The sequence below is a fragment of the Monodelphis domestica genome, chromosome 1 (genome assembly GCF_027887165.1).
Source record: "Monodelphis domestica isolate mMonDom1 chromosome 1, mMonDom1.pri, whole genome shotgun sequence".
Lineage (NCBI taxonomy): Eukaryota > Metazoa > Chordata > Mammalia > Didelphimorphia > Didelphidae > Monodelphis > Monodelphis domestica.
Genome location: NC_077227.1, coordinates 261,573,478 through 261,588,386, shown reverse-complemented (window position 1 = coordinate 261,588,386; position 14,909 = coordinate 261,573,478). Strand labels below are relative to the sequence as shown.

The 14,909-nt window shown below is 39.0% G+C and overlaps 1 protein-coding gene across 2 annotated transcripts in view; it reads right to left on the bottom strand.

Moving 5' to 3' along the window:
- The window catches only part of MAP3K9 (mitogen-activated protein kinase kinase kinase 9), a 132,999-nt gene extending 118,561 nt beyond the window's left edge, over window positions 1-14,438 (bottom strand). For both annotated transcript variants that reach the window (XM_001368515.5, XM_003339490.4), the window contains exons 1-2: window positions 13,556-14,438; window positions 2,064-2,477 (exon numbers count right to left, since the gene is read on the bottom strand). In XM_001368515.5, coding sequence (XP_001368552.3) covers window positions 2,064-2,477; window positions 13,556-13,970 — 829 coding nt within the window. In that variant the 5' untranslated portion in view covers window positions 13,971-14,438. The remainder of the gene's footprint in view (window positions 1-2,063; window positions 2,478-13,555) is intronic.
- Between the last annotated feature and the right edge of the window lie 471 nt (window positions 14,439-14,909).

Here is a 14,909-nt window from a genome sequence, read left to right as displayed (position 1 = left end):
GTTAACATCACATATATGCATGCACATGCTACATAGAATAATTTTAAGAAGATATCTCATGGAATGGGCAAGTATACAACATGTATAGTTACATAACAAAAAGACACACCGATAAAAATTTCTGTGGAAAATTCAAACAGATGAAGATATTTCTTATCTGAATGAGTTTGCACAGAAATCTAGAAGGATGTACATATGTAAATTTGAATAGACCCTATGTACAAATGTAAATACTAATTGACTAACAAGCTAACTTTATTGGAATACTTTTATTAATATTCTAACTACTAACAATAGTGACAGCCTAATAAATTTATTCAAGTCTTAAGGAAGTAGAGAGAGACACAGAAGTTCTTAAGTATAGAAGTTAGCTTGCATTGCTATTGTAAGTTAGTATTTGTTAGTGGTAGGAATTTCCTTGGTTGAATTTATAGGTATTAGGAAACAGGACAACTGCATATTCTGAATGTTAGTGAAATTGTTGGAATGATTTGAAAAATTGTTACAGGATTTGTTGTTAGGTAAAACTATGTTCATGTAAATCCCTTACCTAAACCATTTTCCTAAACCCACTTTTAGCTTAGCACTAGATATAGACAGAATAGCTAAGATAAGTTAGGATTTTGTTATGGGGGGGTAAGGGACTATTTAAGACATTACAGAGTTAAGAATAGATAGATAGAATTATATACATGGTAAGTATCATCAAAAATGCAAGGTGCTTTTTTTTTTAAAGAAAAAAGGGGGAAATGTGGAAGAGGCATGAAAGAAGAGAGGCAAATTAAGAAACTACAGTTGGTTCATGAGAGCTAGTGAGGGGTGAAAAGAGCTTATAAGTGGAGACCAGGTGGTCTTTGGGGTCTTCTGGTTAGAGCAAAGGAACCTGAAGGAATCCTTGTCAGAGTTAGCCATAGGCCCAACATGGTGACTAACAGATTAGAAAGCTAAGTATCTCTCTACCTCTTTCCTTCCTTTCCCTCTCTTTACTACTATTACTTTGATTTAATAAAGTTATTAAGCTACTATCAGCCTCATAATTTTAATTATTACACAAAGGAAACACATCATAGTCTTTCCCTCTGTATTGCATGGTATGGTGGATAGAGTAATGAACTTGGAATCAGAAAGATCTTGGTTCAAGTCTTCCCCCAAAACCCTAGAAGCTGACCAACCTTGGATAAATTACTTACCCCTCTTGACTTCAGTTCTTTATCCTCATCTCCTTAGGGGGATAAACTAGATGTCTTCCACAGTTCCTTCCAACTCTAAATCTATGAGCCAATGATGCCATGAATTCAATTTTGCCTAACTTCCAGTAGAATTGTGAGGAAGTATTATATGTAAATGAGTGTGAGAATAGAGAGCATAAAGTCCAACAAAAAAGTATTTCCAATCTTGAATCCATCTAGCCAGGACCCCCAGGAAGAGAATGGCATGTTTTAGAATCTTGCCAAAAATTCAATATCTACAACATCTCAATATATGAGTTATAGTGCCTTTGGATTATCTACTAAATACTCACCAGGTAGTCACAACAATACATAATACTTTCAGGATTCCTAAAAGTGCCCAAGTTTGCATTTCTGGATGGTTCAACTTTCTTAAAGTTACAAATATAAGAATGAATTCATTTGACCATCATTTGTTAAATGCCTATTATGTACAAAGCACCCTGTTACATTCTGGGTGGTTTAAAGAATGAGCCTAGTCCCTTAATGGTATTTTCTCTGGTCCCTTTTGGGAAATATGTATGCAAATTCACAAATGTCCATTTTAAATAATGATCCACAGAAAAAGAAAACTATTTTGACTCATCTAAAGTAGTAAAGAGAATTTGATAACACCCTATACATAACATGAATACCAATACCAATCATGCATGGTATCTGTTCCATTTCCAAATGTGCTCTATTCTTCCCTGGTACCCAAACCAACCCACATCCCCACTCAGATAGGCTGCTTTCTGTATGCAATTTCACCACAAACATGTTCAGAATCCATTCTGGCCATGGCTATCACTTGGTCCCATGCACTTCTTCCACCCACCCTTCTTCCAGACTTACTGTTGCTGGATTTGAGGTCTCGATGAATGATGGGAACAATTGCTTCATCATGCAGGTAGTTCATCCCCCTGGCAATCTGAACAGCCCAGTTCACTAATATGTCAGGAGGGATCCTCTTCCCCGATAACACTCGATTTAAGGATCCTCCACGAGCAAATTCCATGATTAAACAGAGATTGGGTTCTTTCAGGCACACCCCCCTCAAAGCAATGATGTTAGGGTGCTTCAGCATGGCAAAGAGTTTGGCTTCCTGATGAACATTCTCAATCGTCTGGCTGATGTCTTCATCAGGATCATGACGAGCAGCTTTCACAGCAACTTCTTCTCCAGCCCAGAAAGCTCGATATACCTTTCCAAAACCCCCGATACCAATTATCTCCTCCAGAGTCAGCTCTGCAAAATCAATCTCTAACACTGGACAAGAAGAGAAGAGACAGAGACATTAAGTCAAAATCATTCTGGAATAAATCATTTAATCACCAATACATAGTGTAATATAGGAGCATAATTAGTCATGCTGGATCTGATTTCCTATCTTACAAATAGATATACCAATGATTTTAATTATGGAAATCAGACATGTAGAATTTTAATGTAATTGGTCATTTCAACAAGGCATTTTGAAGGAAAACATTGATTTAATACAAGAAGTCATTTGCCAACAATAACCTGTGCTGTTATTGCCATCTATTCCAACTCAGTCTTAGACTTTACCAGAACCACACTTTTCCACTGATTCTCCTTTAAAAAAAAAGTTTCTTTCTGAGACTATGACACCATCAGTTTCATTTAGGATGAATTATAATGGTTGTGCATGGCTGAGAGCATGATCTGAAGTTGTTGATTGCCATATAAGCTCTACCCTCAATATTGGAATTCTTTAAAAGGGAAAAATGCACAGCAATTACAGACAAAGGATGCACTCGGGCTTCCAACAAGATAGCTTATATTCAATAAAAGCCAACAAACCTCTTTACTAACCACTTGCAAAATATTGTGCTACATGCTGAGGATGTACAAACAAATGAAAAATGTCTGTCCTTAAGATTATTTTCTACTGGGGGAGGGGAAAGGGAAGGGATACTATGGGTAAATGGATGTATATGCATAATAACTTTAGGAGATAGCACTAAAGCTAGGAGGTTCAGGAAAGATAGATAGATAGATAGATAGACAGACAGACAGACAGACAGATAGCTAGATATTTGTGGGTGTGACACTGCTGACGTTTAAATCTAATTCATGTTCCTCCATAGAGGGTTTGTGACCAATCAGATGAATGGAATCAGCGTTATTTTCTTGCTCTGTTGCCACCTAGGTAATTCTTCTCTTAGTGAATGGCTGAAGTCGTTATTTGCAAAGCTGCTTCAAAGCAACAATCTTACTGAGCTAGTAGTTGCAGGGGTCAACTAAGGCATTAACACAGAATCTTATATGTGTTAGTGACGGCATTCATTTCTAAGAGAATCACTACAAGGAACTGGAATTATACAAAGGACTTTCTACCTGTGTCCTCTCTTGGGCTAATAATAATAATAATAATAATAATAATAATAATAATGCTTGATCTACTGTTTGCCCTTACAGTTGAATTTATTCATTTTGAAGTATCCAGGATGATTAATAAGAAAATGGATTTACATCTGAAAGGGACTATGCCTCTAACTCCATGTTGGCAAATCTATGGAAGTGGGCTAGAGCATGCAGAAGGGGGTTGCTCCCTTCCCCTTCTCCATGGGTGCCTGAGGATACTTCTCATATTACCCACCACTCTGCCCAGAATGCTAATGGCAGTGCTTCCTCCCTCCCTTGTCTGGGGTAAGCCAGAGGGCTCACATGTGGCATGAAGGTTGCAGTTTGGGCATTCAGTCTCTAAAAGGTTCACCATCGCTGCTGTAGGTGGTATAGTGTATAGGACACTAGACTGGAAGTCAGAAATAAAGCTAAATTCAAATTTGCCTTCAATAGTTACTAGCTGAGTGTTCCTGGGCAAGTTACTAATCCTTATCTATAGGTTATTGAGGAGATTAAATGAGATAATGTACATAAAATGTTTTGCAAACCTTAAAGTGACATATAAATGTTAGCTGTTATTATTGTTATTCTATAAAAGATTTGAATCTACAGCAGATATCTTAGTTTGAATCAGAATTAGCAAACTATGAACCCTGGACCAAATCTGGCCAGCTGGCTATTTTTGTTAAGGTCTCTGTACTAAGAATGGTTCTTATTTTTGTAAAAACCTCTTTTTTAAAGTTTGCCAAATCCTGGCTTAAATAAACCTGCAATGATAGCAAATATTTGTTGTTATTAGTTAGAAGCTAGTGAGATTTAAGATTTAAATGAATCTAAATGAGGGTTCAGGATACTTTAGATCTCATTCATCTTTACATCTCTCACTGAACAACAGCATTGTATTGTGGATAATCAGGAAGACATAGGTTCAGATCCTGCTTCTGACATCTCCTAATTGTGTGACCAGGGATGAATCACTTAATCTCTCCGGCTAAGTTTCTTAATCAGTAAAATGAGAATAATATCTACAGTAAGCACCTAACTTATGGAATTATTATAAAGGTTCAATGAAAGTGTATAAAATACTTTGTAAACATATATACACATTTGTGTGTATATTTTTATACATGTGTATATATACAAATATATACACAAATGTACATACATATACATATATATCATAAAAGTTCTTAAAAATCATTACCATCACCATTATCATCTTCTCTGCAGTAACTTGTTAACTCAAAAAAAGATTTGTAGGGACAGGTAGGTAGTACAATGGATAGAACACCAGGTCTGAAGTTCAAAAGTCCTGAATTCAAATCTAGCCTCAGACATGGCTTAGCTGAGTGACCCTGGGCATGTCACTTAACCTTGATTGTCTAGCCCTTGCCACTTTTCTGTTCTAGAAATGGCACTAAGACAAAAGGTAAAGGTTTAAAATAAGAATAAAAAGATTTCTAAATCTCACGTAAAATGTTAGTGCAATAAAACTCATAGAAAAATGTAAGGTAAAAATAATATTTTCTATGTACCACACAAAAAGTCAAGGGATAAGAAGAAAATAATAGTTCACTTTTTAATCATGTTTTTATAGGTTATAAAAATGCTGTCAGAATGATGGAAAGAACACTGTATTTGGAGTAAAAAGACCTGGTTCCAAATCTGACATTTAACACATTAGTGAGTTTGAAAAGTCACCTAACTATTCAACTCTGCAAGGACAAACAATAAATAGAATGTGATTTATATAAGTAAATGCAAAAATCAGACACAAAATTTCTTGAAACCAAAAATTTAAAGATAAAATTCATAATTATTCCTAGGTTACTTGACATGACCTATTTGTCTACACTATTCCCTTCTGGTCAATCTGTCAGTAAGGTCTTTAGTGTACAAATGGGATCATCTTCTCTTTTATTTCAATTGCTGATGATTTCCAGAAGTTGTTTATAAATCATCTTCTCTTGTTTGTGGTATAGCTCTCATGGCCTACCACTGCCTTCCTTTCATCCCACTTTTGTCCTTCAATTGGCATTTGTGCAAAAGCCACTCAAAATAAAATTAGGTGATGCTTTCTGCATTTAGCAAAGTAAGCATGCTTTGTCCAAAAAAGAGACAAATGCTTAAAAGTTTCTAATCTTAAAAAAACGGAAAAGACCTTTTGCCCTTTTCTAATTCCTCAGCTGATTGAGAATATTATAAATTCATGTTATCTAACTTCAACTGGCTCTTACTGCAGAAAAGCAGTCCTTTTAGTCCTTCCTAATTGAGTTCCTATCTTAATCCCCACATTCCATACCTTCTCTATACTCCTTAGGCCTCCCACACCTTTCTTTGACCCCTCTCTCAGATGAGGACTATGACTCTTACCTTTTTGAGAAAATTGAGATCATTCTATGTCAGCTCCCTCTGTTCTCCTTAAAACTCTTTGACATCATACTCTACTCTCTCTTCCTTTCCCCTGGTCTAACAATGAGGTGGTCTTCCAACTCTTCTACATGTGAATTTGATCATCTGTCCTTCTATATGGTCCAGCAGAATGCAACTTCATTCATTCCTTCTCTATCAAATCTTCAATTTCTTATCTACTGGTTCCTTCTCTACTCTCTTCAAACATGCCACACTTCCTCCATATTTAAACAATCTTCAATAGACCCTACCCTCTATTCAAACTGCTGTCTTATATCTTTCTTCCTTACATAAAGCCAACTATAGAAAAAGCTATCTAGGTTCCCAACTTTTATTTCTTCTCTTCTCACACTCCTTAATATTTTGCAGTCTGGGTCTAGCATCTTCATTTAACTGAAACTATTCTCTTTAGTTACCAACAACTCTTTGATTGCTAAATCTAATAGGCTTTTTTTTTCAGACAAAATCCTTCTCAACCTATCTGCTGACTCTCCTGTCCTCCTGGAAACACTCTCCTCTTTTAAGTTTTTGTAGCATCACACATGGTTCTTCTGTCTGTCTCATCACTTCTCTCTCTCCTTTGCTGGCCCTTTCTCTATAACATGTCCCTAATTGTAGATTTTTCTCTAAGGTTCTGACTTAGGCCCTCTTCTCATCTTGGTAATCTTATAAATTCCATGGGTTTAATTTCATCTCTATGCAGATGACTTGTTGATCTCTCTCTATATAAATCATCCTGTCCCAATCTCTCATATAACCAACTGCCTACTGGACATTCCAAATTATATGTCCCAGAGACATCTCAGACTCTAAAACAGGGGTCATCAAACTACAATGAGCCTAATTTTTGCATTTAAAAATGTAAAAACCATTCTTAGTTTGCAGACAGGCTCTCCAATTATAGGTTGCCAATTTCTGCCCTACATAATAGGCACATGCCTGAACTCATTTCCCCTAAACATCCCCTCTTTTCAAACTTTTCTATTTCTGCTAAGGGTATCATCATTATCCAAGCCTCTTTGGCTTGTAACTTGGCATTACTTTTGTCACTCTCCTTCACTTCATATATTTAAATCAATTGTCAAATTAACCATTTCTAACATCAGAGCAACTCTTTCACCTGACCTTTCTGCTCTATTCATACAACTATTATGTTGGTTCAGGTTCAATCAACTTCAATAAAAGATAAAATATAAAAGGCTTTGGAAGATCTTCACAACTTAGTCCCATCTATCTTTCCATCTTCATTGGACATTACTCCTCATACCGTAATCTGAAATCTAGCCAAATGGCTTTCTTTCTCTTCCACAAAATCTTTCATCTTTACACCTTTGCCCTGGCCATCCACCATGTCTGGAGTGCCTTTTGTTTTCACCTCCACCTGACAGATGCCTTCTCTTCCTTCAAGATACATGTAGTGTTTTGAACTCAGTGTTAGTGGCCTAGTATTTTAATATTTTATATTTATTGCCTATATGTTTTTTCAGGCTGTGGTATACATATACAAATACTCACACGTGTATGCATATATTCATATACAGACAAAACTGCATTTGTTTTTTCCCCCATTAGAATGTAAACTCCTTGCAGTTATGAGTTATTTATCCACTTTATATTTATATCCCCAATACCCAGAATGGTGTCTGAGATATAAGAGATATAATAAATTCTTGTTGATTGATTGACATCTAGAAAGCCATAATTTTATCAATGGAAATTGTTCAAATGTTTCTGTGAGGACCTGGGTAGTGGTAAGCTTATAACTGCCTTAAGGAGCCCTATACTAGGTTCATAAGGGGAGAGATTGATAACTTTTACATCAGAGGGAAAGGGCTAAGTAAGATAGTGTGGAAGAATGGGTGGATATGTATTATAAGGCAAATCCCATGGTTGGCTATGGTGGGAAGAATGGAATGTGATATATCTTTCCACCCTTCAATTGGTTGATTACATACCTCTTAGGATCATATCATGTCTCCCCTCCTCCTCCTGGAAGATTGCTGTTCTCAGCTACTCTATCTGATCCCCTCTGTGCACTTAATCATTTTTTAAAATTGTATTGTAGTCATTTGTCTCATCTCTTTATCCTCTTCTAAAGTGGTAAGATCTTTGAGGGCAGGGACTGCATTGTTTGTTTTGTTTTTGTCTGTATTCCCAGGGCTTAGCATAGTCACTTACAAATTGTTTACACTTAAGCAATGTTTGTTGAATTGAATTTTGTGCAAATGCCTTGTCTTCTCAATTAGATTATATTTCTTTTCAGGACAAGAACTGTGCATTAAACTTTTCTTGAATCTCTCACTGTGTCTAAGAGTACCTGGCATATAATATGTACTCAAAATATACTTACATGAATCATTGCTGAAAGACAAATTGGTGAGATGGAAGATGCACTGGCTTTGAAGTCAGATCGTTTAGAATCAGATCTGGCCTCTCAAACCTATTACATATGTGGGGAAGTTATTTAACTTTCTTAAGTCCCAGGTTCATCATCTGTAAAATGAAAGATTTGTACTAGATGACTGTGACAACCCTTTCGAAAAGCTCTAAATCTATGGTCCTACAATACAACTCATGGTGCTGAAGGAACAGCTCCTCTAGTTCCATTATTCAGAGGAAGAAGGAGAGAAAGAACATGGGGAAATATGGTAAAGACCTCTTTGGTTACAATATAAAACCTTAGTTTCTTGTGTAATACTTTATGGAAATAATATTTATATTACATATTAACTTTGAGACCGATGTCCAGATAGAAGAAAGCCATATAGAAAATAACACTGAAGAATGACTTTTCTGAGAAAACACTACACTTGGGCATTATAGCTTATTCATCTGTGAAACTAACCTTCCTTCTCTGCTCCAGTAAAATTTTAGTGCTGATTTTAAATAAGAATCAGGTCAGGAAGTTTTTAGCACAAGCTGCAGCTCAGTCAAGTTTCCTAAAAAAAACCATATTTGTTTCACTTTGGGGTCATTCTCCCCATCTGACAGATTGTGTGCAATAATATAAGCATATTTTCAGCATTCTCAGAACAAGTGAGCCACAGCTTTCCAGAATTTGCCTGTTCTACAAAGAAATGTCTAAGGATTAGGGTAATTAAAATCTAAAGCACACTAGAACCTCCCTTTGCTTTCTAATCATGCAGTAATGAAGGTGTAAATTGGTAAATAACACTTAATATACGCTCTGCTTGAGAGAAACATAAAGGCATTTATTGTGAAAAAAATTTAATCCCCAGGACTAAACCACCCAAGAAGACACAATATAAACAAAATTAAGAATGAGAAAGAACACTGAAAAGTTCTTGGGTTATATATGTCAACCCTTTGGGGAGCTAAACTCTATTATTCTTGCTGACAATTAAAATAAAAGTTTATCCTATTATATATGAATAGAAGAGGTCATATTCCACAAAATTAAAAGTGACATATTCAGGCCTAGAAAGGGGAGATCCTGGGTTCAAAACTGACCTCAGAAATCCTAGTTGTATGACCTGAGTAAGTCACTTAACCTGCATTGAGCCCATCACTTAATATTGATTCTAAGATAGAATTTTTAAAAGTGATATACTAATTTAAGATGGCATTATCATCAATAACCTCGTAAATATAAATAATAGCTCTTGAAAAATTAATCTTTCTGACTCTATTCTCTTCCCTCTCCAAACCATTTTCACATAACTGCTAGCTATTCTTAAAATCCAGATTTAATCATTTCACCTCACTACTCAAAAGTCCTCAGTCATCCTATTATTTCTGGAAAAAATTATAAAATTCCTCAGCATTGCACTTAAAGTCCTCCACATTTTCACTCCTCAGTATTTAGTCAGTGTCATTTAATATTATTGCCCTCTACAGATTTATTTCAGTCTAAATGCCCAACTATCTAGCTATTTCCTGTATATGATATAAACATATGTACAGGTTTCATGTACATATTTCATCTCCTTCTATGTATTTGTATAGGTCATCCCTCATGTCTGAACTGCCCTCCCTTCTCACCTAAGCCTCTCCTACATAAGACTGTATCTCATCCCTCTAGTTATTAGCACCCTTTCCTTGAAATTACTTTTTTTTTAATTTTATGTGTACTTTGTATTTACTCATACCCATGTTGTATCTCTTAGTGGAAGTATAAGTTCCTTTATGAAAGGAACTATTGTTGCTATTGTTAATGTCTTCGGTTGTTTGTTTGTTGTCTTTGTATCTCCAGGAACTAGAACAGTGTTTTGCACAGGGTTGGTGTTAAAAAGATGTTTGATGAATTTAATTTTTTTCTCTAAACAAAACTTGGAGAATTTTTGTCATCAATATTTTTAAAAAACCCTTACCTTCCTTCTTTCTTAGAATCGATACTAGGTACCTGTTCTAAGTCAGAAGAGTGGTAAGGGATAGGCAATTGTGGTTAAATGCTCAAGGTCACACAGCTAGGAAATGTCTGAAACCAAATTTGAGCCCAGGTTTTCACCTTTCCAGGCCCAGCTCTCTATCCCCCAATCCAACTAGCTGCCCCTCTTCATTCATAATTGAATGGAGTTTGACAATAACAAAAGTTCACTTTAAAACACCAACATTGAAAACAAAAAGGCAAACTCCTTTCACATCAAGTTCTTTAAGATCTCACAGACAATGTTTTTAGAGCTCAATCACAAATGTACACATACCCAGAAAAAATTCTGAGAGACTGATTCATGGAGAGAGTAGTTCTATTCCACTTACACCCAGCTAAGTGGCTCAGTGGACAGAATGATGGGCCTGGAGTCAGGAAGACCTGAGTTCAAATTAGGCCTCAGACATTTCCTAACCATGTGACTCTGAGCAAGTTACTTCTGATTGTCTGACAAAAGGATCCACTTGATACACTGGAGAAGGAAATACAAACCACTCCAGTATCCGTGCCAAGAAAACCCTATGGATAGCTGCAGTCCATGGGGTCACAAAGAGTCAGATACAATTGAATGACTGAACACCAACAACATCCCACTCCAGGTCTCTGGTGACAAACCTATTCATTTTTATTTCCTACATTATCCTGAATGATCACCTAACTTCTAATAACAAAAGGCCTACCTGCTGGCAATTTCTAGAACCATGATTAGAACCAAAGGAAAACATTCACAGGGATTTTGTCTGGCACTAGATGACTTCAGTCTCCAGAAAGTATCAATTCCAGCAACGTTATTCAAGGTCCACTTAATAAAGTCAGTTCTTTCTACCTTTGTGAACAGTATGAAGATTGTTATATTTCCTGTCTATTCTTTTACTACAGCAGCTCAATCAATTCTACCCTGGGAGAATCTTAAAAGGTCCAAATTTGCCTCTTCTGCCTTTTAGGAAGGAAAAGCTCCTAAAGTGGGACAATGTCAATCTACTGTGTTCATAGAGTTCAGGATCATTTTTACCTTCATATACTCTTATACATCTGGTCTAGACTATTGCAACAGTTTTTAGAAGCCACAGAATGGAAGACACTAAATAAAATGAACTTTTCAGTATCTATTAAATACTCAGTTCAACATACCTTTAATAAGACTTTATGTGTAATTCAATTAAACATTTATTAAGGACCTGCTATGAGCCAGGCACTATGTTGCATGCTAAATTCTCTCTACCCTCATTTAAGGCAGATCAAGGACTTCAATGGCAGAAAACATTAGACTCCAACTTTACTTAGTCACCAAAATGACTGTCATCCAACATGCCCATTCTCTTCTTTCTACATCATACCACCAAGTTTGTCACTAATTTTATGTGAGGGCATTCAGATAACTTTAGAGGATTTTAGTCCAATGGACTTAGTACCTGGACATCATTCACTAGAGCTCTTTTCACAGTCCAAGAGTTACAAAGATCAACATGTAGTCAAATGCAGTTCTAAATTGAATGAAGCAATGGAAAGGCAGGGTTGGAACTGTGGGAATCCCAAATTTGGAGACAAAAAAAGAAGAGAAAGAAAGGTTTCTGGTTTTATTCCAAATTTCTTGCCATAATAAAGAGGAGAGAAATGGTAGAAATACTCATTTAGGACTAAACTATAAACTATTTTTGTGGAAATAAGTTACAAGCCAAGAGCAAAGAGTAGTTTCACAACAGAGATTAAGTTAAACACTGAACATTTAAGTACTGATAACATTCTTGCTATGAACCTGTTTTCCTTTTATTTTAAAGGTCAACTGGAATGTGAAATATGGCATAAATGTTAGTAAGAAGTAAAAAATATGCAATACACAGATTTAGAGCTGGAAAGTGCCTTAAAAGCCAACAGATCCAACTCCATCATTTTTTTATGGGTAAGAAAACTAATAGCCAAGAAGATTACCTTGCCAAAGACCACCAAGGTAATGAGTACCAAAGGTGGGAGTTGAACCTGGTTCTGGAACTAATTTTTCAACAGAGTCTAGGTATGCCAAGGAACATTTCAGATAAAGAATCTTGTAATTTTTGTGTAATGTCCTCTAAAAATGACCAGCATTGGCTGAGATTCATGTAGTAATGTAGGTCCTAGGAGTTTAATGATGTAGGGAAAAGGTTGAGGATCACTGGCAGATTCAAGACAGTGAGAAGAATACTATGGATACTAGTGATCTGCTATAGCAAAAACTAGCTTTAAGAACAAGTATCACTGTAAACAGGGAGCAAAAAATATTTATGAAGGTTCTTTAAACAGCAGATGAAAAAAAATTGCACACAGCAAGTGAGTTAAAGAAATGGAATTCAGGCAATGAACTTTGTACTTTGGATACATTCTCCCCCTCCCAAATCACCACTTCTTGAGATATCATTCACATAGCATGGTCCCTAAATATACAGCTTCCTTGTTGTAGAAAGGAGTCAAGAAAACTATTCAATATTACACAGAAATTTTAGTTTTGAGGAAACCTGGAGTCCAACAAACTTTTCAACCCAGCCCTGTCTTGTACTCCCCAACCTTTCTTCCAGCAAATGCCTGGATAAGGTGGGGGAGGAAGAGAAGGCTAGTGGATCTGATGACTAAGATCCTCACAAATTTTATATAATTAAATGAACTCTGGATTTGGAGTAGGAGATCTATGTTCAAATTTTGATTCTGTTAGTAGCTGTATGACCTTAGGCAAGTCATTTTTCACAGATCCTCAGTGTCTATAAGAGGAAGGGGTGGACTAGATAATCTCTAAGGTTGGTTTTAGAAACATCTATGTTGTTATGAGCCTACTATCATCCACCTGCACAATAAAAAGGGTGAAGGGTTCTCTGGACTAGGACTTGACTTTGTGGGGGTACGTTACAGTAGGTAGTATAGTTTCATCAAAACCGAGAAGGCCCTAAGCCTGAGATTCCAGGATCAGCCTGCGCACTATGGATCTTATCTAAGGCACTACCAAGCCCCTGCACCCGGCGCAAGCGCGCACTGGCTACCTGCTTTCCCACGGGTAACCCCCCCACCTCCCTCAGCAACCTTCCTGCCCAGATCCCCCTACAAGAGGCCCCTCCCCGCCACCACAGCACCTCCAACCCTCCACTCTTTGCGCCGCGCGTCCCATCCCTTCCCCACGCGTCTTTCAGTCTCCCTCCCGCCTTGCCCTTACAGTGGATGGCTGGGTAGCAGCTGGGGTCTTCCCCACCAGGCTGGCAACGGCTGGAAAAGGCGCTCCGAGGGGTCACGTAGTTGCTGGGGAAGATTCCCACCCGCTGATTCAGCTGCCCAGTCCACCAGCCCTCGTCGCCGGACACCTGCGAGTCCTTGGACAGCACTTCCACCACATCTCCCAGCCGCAGGGTCAGCTCGTCCTCGCCCGCAGCCTCGTAGTCGAACACCGCGGTCCAGAAGGGCAGTGGTGGCTCCGAGCCCAGCTCCTCTGCTACTGCCACGGCCACCGCCGCCCCTTCCTCCTCCTCCTCTTCCTCCTCCTCCTCGCCCCCGGCCCCAGCTCCATCCTCCCCAGGAGGGGCGGCGGCAGCAGCGCTCGCCAGGCAGCCGAGAAGCGCGCGGGAGGGATCCATGGAGCGGGAGATCCATGGAGCGCAGGAGCCGCCGCTGCCTATTGTTCATGCGGCTCCGCAGAAGCTGGGGGACCCCTCCCCCGAAAGCAGCGGCTGCTGCAGGTAGGGTAGGAGGTGGCGGAATAGGGCAGAACTTGGGGCCGGGGTAGTGGATGTGGAGCGAGAACACCTGGAGGTGTCCCAGCCCGGAGAGCCCTTACTGTAGCAAGGGGGCCGGGCAGAATCCCCCGCCTTCCCCCTACCTCTTTCTTCTCCCCCCTCCTCCTCCTCCTCCTCTTCTACCTCTACTACTCAGGGGTGGGGGGTTGGGAGGTACGAGGTTGGGGAGAACCCAATCTTGCAGCTAGCGCTCACTGCTCTGCTTCCCAAAGCCGCTCCCGGATCCTCCGTCTTCTAGTCTCTCTACTCCCCTCCCCACCCCTTTCGTCCTGTCTTCCTAGCCTAGGCTGCACGCCCAGGACCACCTGACACGCACTCCGCCCCGCCCAACCCTGCGGACTAACTGGGGCGGGGCGGGAGGACTGGGTGGCAGGCGGGGACTCCTGCCCCACCCCCAAATCCCCGGGTTTTGCCAGCTTCCCTCCCTATTGGCTACAGGCATCCTGGGTCCACAGGTTACACTAGTTCTGATTGGAAATATCCCTTCCTCCAGCTACCCGCCCCTTAACTGCTCCCCTCCCACCTACTCGCCATCCCTAAGGAAAAGCACGCCTCCTCCGCAGGAGAGTCTCCGCCCCGTCCCATCTCCTCTTCCCCCTCCTTCCCCCTTCCCCCCTTCTGGTTTCTCATTCTCAAACCCATGGATCAACCCATTCTTCTAGTCCATTGGCCAGAGTCAGATTCAACCATTGGTGAGAAGCACCTGTCGATTAACCGTGAGCATATTGTCCTCCCCAAGTGAAGAGAATTCACATTTCATTGGATAGGCTAGGAAAGAAG